The 4,663-nt window shown below is 37.7% G+C and overlaps 1 protein-coding gene across 1 annotated transcript; it reads right to left on the minus strand.

Moving 5' to 3' along the window:
• Nucleotides 1-1,108: 1,108 nt before the first annotated feature.
• On the minus strand, nucleotides 1,109-4,358 carry Helb (DNA helicase B; the record flags this gene model as incomplete). The annotated part of the gene is given in 2 exon segments (XM_008847793.1): nucleotides 1,109-1,280; nucleotides 3,480-4,358. Coding segments are annotated over 2 exon segments (1,051 nt in total), but the record flags the coding sequence as incomplete, so codon positions are not given.
• Nucleotides 4,359-4,663: the final 305 nt, after the last annotated feature.

A 4,663-nucleotide genomic window follows, 5' to 3' on the forward strand; every position in this document is an offset into this window, starting at 1 on the left:
AAAAATATTATATGAAGCCCTGATGGCTCTGCCTTTAATCCCAGCAGAGGCAGGTAGATCAAGGCCAGCTTGGTCTACACAGACAGTTCCAGGCTAGCTGGAGTTACAGAGAGACCCTGTTTCAAAAAACAAAAAAACAAAACAAACAAACAAAAATTATATTTTTTAAAAAACACTAAATATTCAAAAATATTCAACTTAAATTGTGTAAGACAATTTTAACTGATCTTTCATAACTATAACCACAGGCAAACCACTTAGGAGCATATACTATTGCCAATATGTTAAAAACAAGGCCTTACATATCTAGTATTTAGTCACTTTCTAATTCTGGCTCATTGTGTTACTGAGCCTGGGACATTCTATGGTCTTGACCTCATAATACAAATATATATAACATATAATGAAAAAGTTAAATAAATCTGAAAACAGACAAATTCCAGCTATCTAATGAGAATGCTTTAGCCTATTAAAAATATTTGTTTGTAACAAACAAAAATCAAATCTTAGAGATAAGAAAAATATAGACCAGGTAGCAACTGAGAAAATGCTTAAGACATTAATAAAATCAGCTGCTTAACAAATATCCTCATATACCTAAAAATGATATTCATATGCAACTCAATCACAATTTAATTTTTTTCTCTATTAGATCATATAATCTACTAATCACTTCAGCTCAATAGAATCTAACCAAACCTCATCAGAATTGGGAAAACATAAAAGGCTGGTAAGGTCAAATTTGAGTTATTAGCTTAGAATCATAAAATTACTGTAAAGCGATCTATAATTCAGACTTTTTACTATTTCCAAATGATCTATATTCTGATTTATCCTGAGTCAGACATTTTTACTATTTTAACAGTCATTACCTTGGTGAGAGGCAGTAACTTTTCACAACCCTGTCTCATCATACTAGCATGCTAATTCTCCAGCCAGAAGACCCAAGATGCTGAGGAGAGCAGTCTGCTTTAACTCAGCATAGCTGTGGGATGGGCCGTGAGAAATGCTTTCCACCTTTAGCGAAAACCCCCGGAATGACTTCCACAATGTTCTAATCACAGGGCTTTGAACTGAACATGAGGATTTTGCCAATATTTTAACTTACCAAGGATAATAAGCTTAGAAAGTTTGGAATGCTCACACAACAACTTTAAAACAGATTTGAAGACTCCTACAGATACCAAACTCCCTTCATCCACAACCAGAACTCTAACCGCAGAAAATTTCCATGGCTTGTTCACCTGATTTTTTTTCCATACATAGAAGCTATAATTGACCTATAAGGAAAGTATGTATATTTGAAATCAGGTTAAAAAATTAACAAGCAAGTAATTTTAGAATAAAGCTTATATCATGGGGGGGAGTTATATAAGGAAAAGACTAAAAAATAAATAACATACCAGCTATAGGGATGAATACACAGAAAAGATAAATTGTTTTAAAATCTCAAACTGTAAAATATCAAAAAATTATTTCCCAATGAGACTTGTGTTTAACACAGGCTTCAACCATAGTTTCCCTTACAAAACATATCAACACTTCTCCCACTGGCCCTGACCACAGAATTTTCTCTATCCTTTCCATTCCCAATAAACCTCTTGGCTTTCTGAGAAATTCTAAATCCATTCACTCTTTACTGCACTTCTGGAACTAAAGGACCGTCAAAAAATTGTTTCCCAATGAGACTTGTGTTTAACACAGGCTTCAACCATAGTTTCCCTTACAAAACATATCAACACTTCTCCCACTGGCCCTGACCACAGAATTTTCTCTATCCTTTCCATTCCCAATAAACCTCTTGGCTTTCTGAGAAATTCTAAATCCATTCACTCTTTACTGCACTTCTGGAACTAAAGGACCCCCCTCTAACCTAATTATTAAAATATTACTTTCTCTTTCAAGCATTCCAAACATCTCATCTCCACATTTTAAAATCACAACCACTAGCAACTAACAACAGTATTTATAATACTCTTTAAAGTAGAGATGAAGAAAAATATTAATTGTAAAATCATAACCAAAGAACATTAGACATTTGAATGTATATCACTCCAAAAAATGTTTCAATTTCATACATATGGATATATAGCCATACAACTCTGAACAAGTTTAAACTCTAACACTGTTAATTATAGCTGATATCCATTTTTTCAACCATATTAATTCATTTCAAACCTTTAAGATATAATTATTGGCCAGAAATTGTCCTAGGTGGAAGAGATGGAGATCAGCTCCATGGAACTTTCATTCTACAACAGATAAATTTTCCTTCCCTCCAGTACTCCTGGGAACAGGGTCTTTTTTTTTTTTTTAATGTAAGTGTTATGCCTGCATGTGCGCAAGTGCACACGTGTCACACAGTACCCAGTGTGCTAGGATTCGAACCTGGGTCTTCTCCGACAACAGTCAGTGCTCTTAACTGCTGAGCCATCTCTCCAGCCCCTGGGGATGTTTTTTCATCCAGACCCCATGAGAAATACACATTGTACCAGGCATTAAAATATATCATTAAGCAGACACTTTAACTCTGCCGACATCTTTTCATCCTAAGAACTTCTCAATAAAAGAAGCAGTAGGGGCTGGAGAGATGGCTCAGCGGTTAAAAATACCAGCTGTTCTTGCAGAAGACCTGGGTTCAAATCCCAGCACCTACATGGCAGCTAACAACTGTCTGTAACTCCAGTTCCAGGGGATCTAATAGCCTCTCCTGACATCTGCAGGCATTGCATGACACGGGTGCATCTACCTACATGCAGGCAATACGCACATACACATAAAATGAAAATAATAAATAAAATATTTGAAAAAAAAAAAAGAAGCAGTGTATTGCTTTACTTTCTGGCCCTAGCTCCAATCTCATTGCAAACTGCTAAGCTTACAAACAGCCTCTTCTGAATGGGAATGATCTGTACCATTAACTACTGTAGGGCAAGGACCCAGGATACATTTTAAAAATGCAGTGATCCCCCCATGAACCACAGGAGATATGCTCCAGGGGAGTAGCAAACCCTATATACAAGTACTGGGATACTGTGACAGCTGATCCAGTGGCTGAAACAGCCACTGGTGACAAACAGGCTGGAAGTATATGCAGCATGAATACCCTGGAGAAAGCTGATTCACATTTCCAGCAGGACAGGATGGAGCAAGGTGAGATTTCACCAGACTCCTCAGAACAGTGCCTAGTTAAAACCTTATAAACTCTTGAGACTGGGGGTATAAGTCAGTAAGCAGTAGAGTGCTTGCCTGGCTTGCATGAGGCCCTACGTTTCATCTCCAGTACGAAAAAAGAAAAACCTACAAAATTTTTATTTCTGAAAATGTCCAACTAATATTTTTGGATATAAGTTGCCATCTAGGGTAATAAAGCTATAGAAAGCAAAACAGTAATACATAATACTCTACCTACTATGGTAAGTAAGAAGTATGTCTTTAGGAAAATGTTTCATCTACAGACGAAATGTCAAAGCCTTTACCTGATATAATGTGTAAGCAGGAAGACCAGTTTTCTGCCTCAGTAAGCCAGTTGCTTTCCCTGTGGGTGCTGTAAGCAAAACTTCTATGGCCTTATCCACCCCCCGTTGACTTTGCTCAGTAAATGCAAGCCATTCTTCTGAGGCATCCTGGTCCTGCTCAAAGTCTTCACAAGCTTTCTTCACCTCTCTTTCTTCCAACTGCTCTACATGCTTAAAGAGACAGCTGACAATTGTGGTCTTTCCACAGCCTCCTTTTCCACTGAGAACGGTAACAGCATTGGAGCAAACCATTTCCAGGGCAGCTACCTGATCCTGATCCAGGGAGACATCATTTATTTCCCCATTCAATTCATTTTCACCATTATTCCAAATATGGCCCTCACTATTCTGGGGGTCCAACACACTCTCACCCTTTTCCAATCCTGATTGGTCTGGTTTGCTTTCATCTACTGCATCATTACATTCTGAATCCTTGGGCTCTGTGGTACAAATGGATGCCAGCACCTTCTTGACATCCACCTGTAAATGCCATGGGGGTCTGTTCATCAGATCGTATATTGAAGAGGCGATGCCTTGCTCAGCCTGGTAAAGTTCATAAAGAAAGACACAGCCCTTCTCATAGGTCACCACACCAAGATCCTTCAGAAATTTCAGAGACTGCCAGGCTTCCTCAAAAGACATGTGCTCAGACAGCACTGATGTCAAGTCAGCTTCTTCAACGCATGTGTGCCCATCTTCTCTACATATCTGCTTCAACTTAGAATATATCACCAATCCATTCTTCTCCAGAATAGTCATCAGCTGGAGCAGGGATGGGCACTGACTGAATGCCGTCCAGCTTGCCTCGCAGCGCAAAAGCTTCAACTCTCTGTAGGTTATCTTTAGGAAAATAAAGTTCAAGTTGCCTCATAAAAATTAGAAATATTGATGAATATAATTATAATTACAGTTGAAATTATGTCATATGTTAAACATTTTTAAGTTCCAGAATATATGTATTTACATAAAATTTTTTTTAAAAAAGCTATCTGGCTAACATAGCACTGATTTTTTTTTAAATGGACTTCCCTGTGGTTAGGGGGCTACATCATTTTTTAAATTTAAATTTTATAAACACATATACTCAAGTTCACGGTCTTTTTGAGACAAGGTCTCCCTATAGCCACAGATGGCCTGGAACTCAC

This window comes from Nannospalax galili, unplaced genomic scaffold (genome assembly GCF_000622305.1).
Source record: "Nannospalax galili isolate Female #2095 unplaced genomic scaffold, S.galili_v1.0 scaffold11384, whole genome shotgun sequence".
In the NCBI taxonomy this organism is placed as follows: Eukaryota; Metazoa; Chordata; class Mammalia; order Rodentia; family Spalacidae; genus Nannospalax; species Nannospalax galili.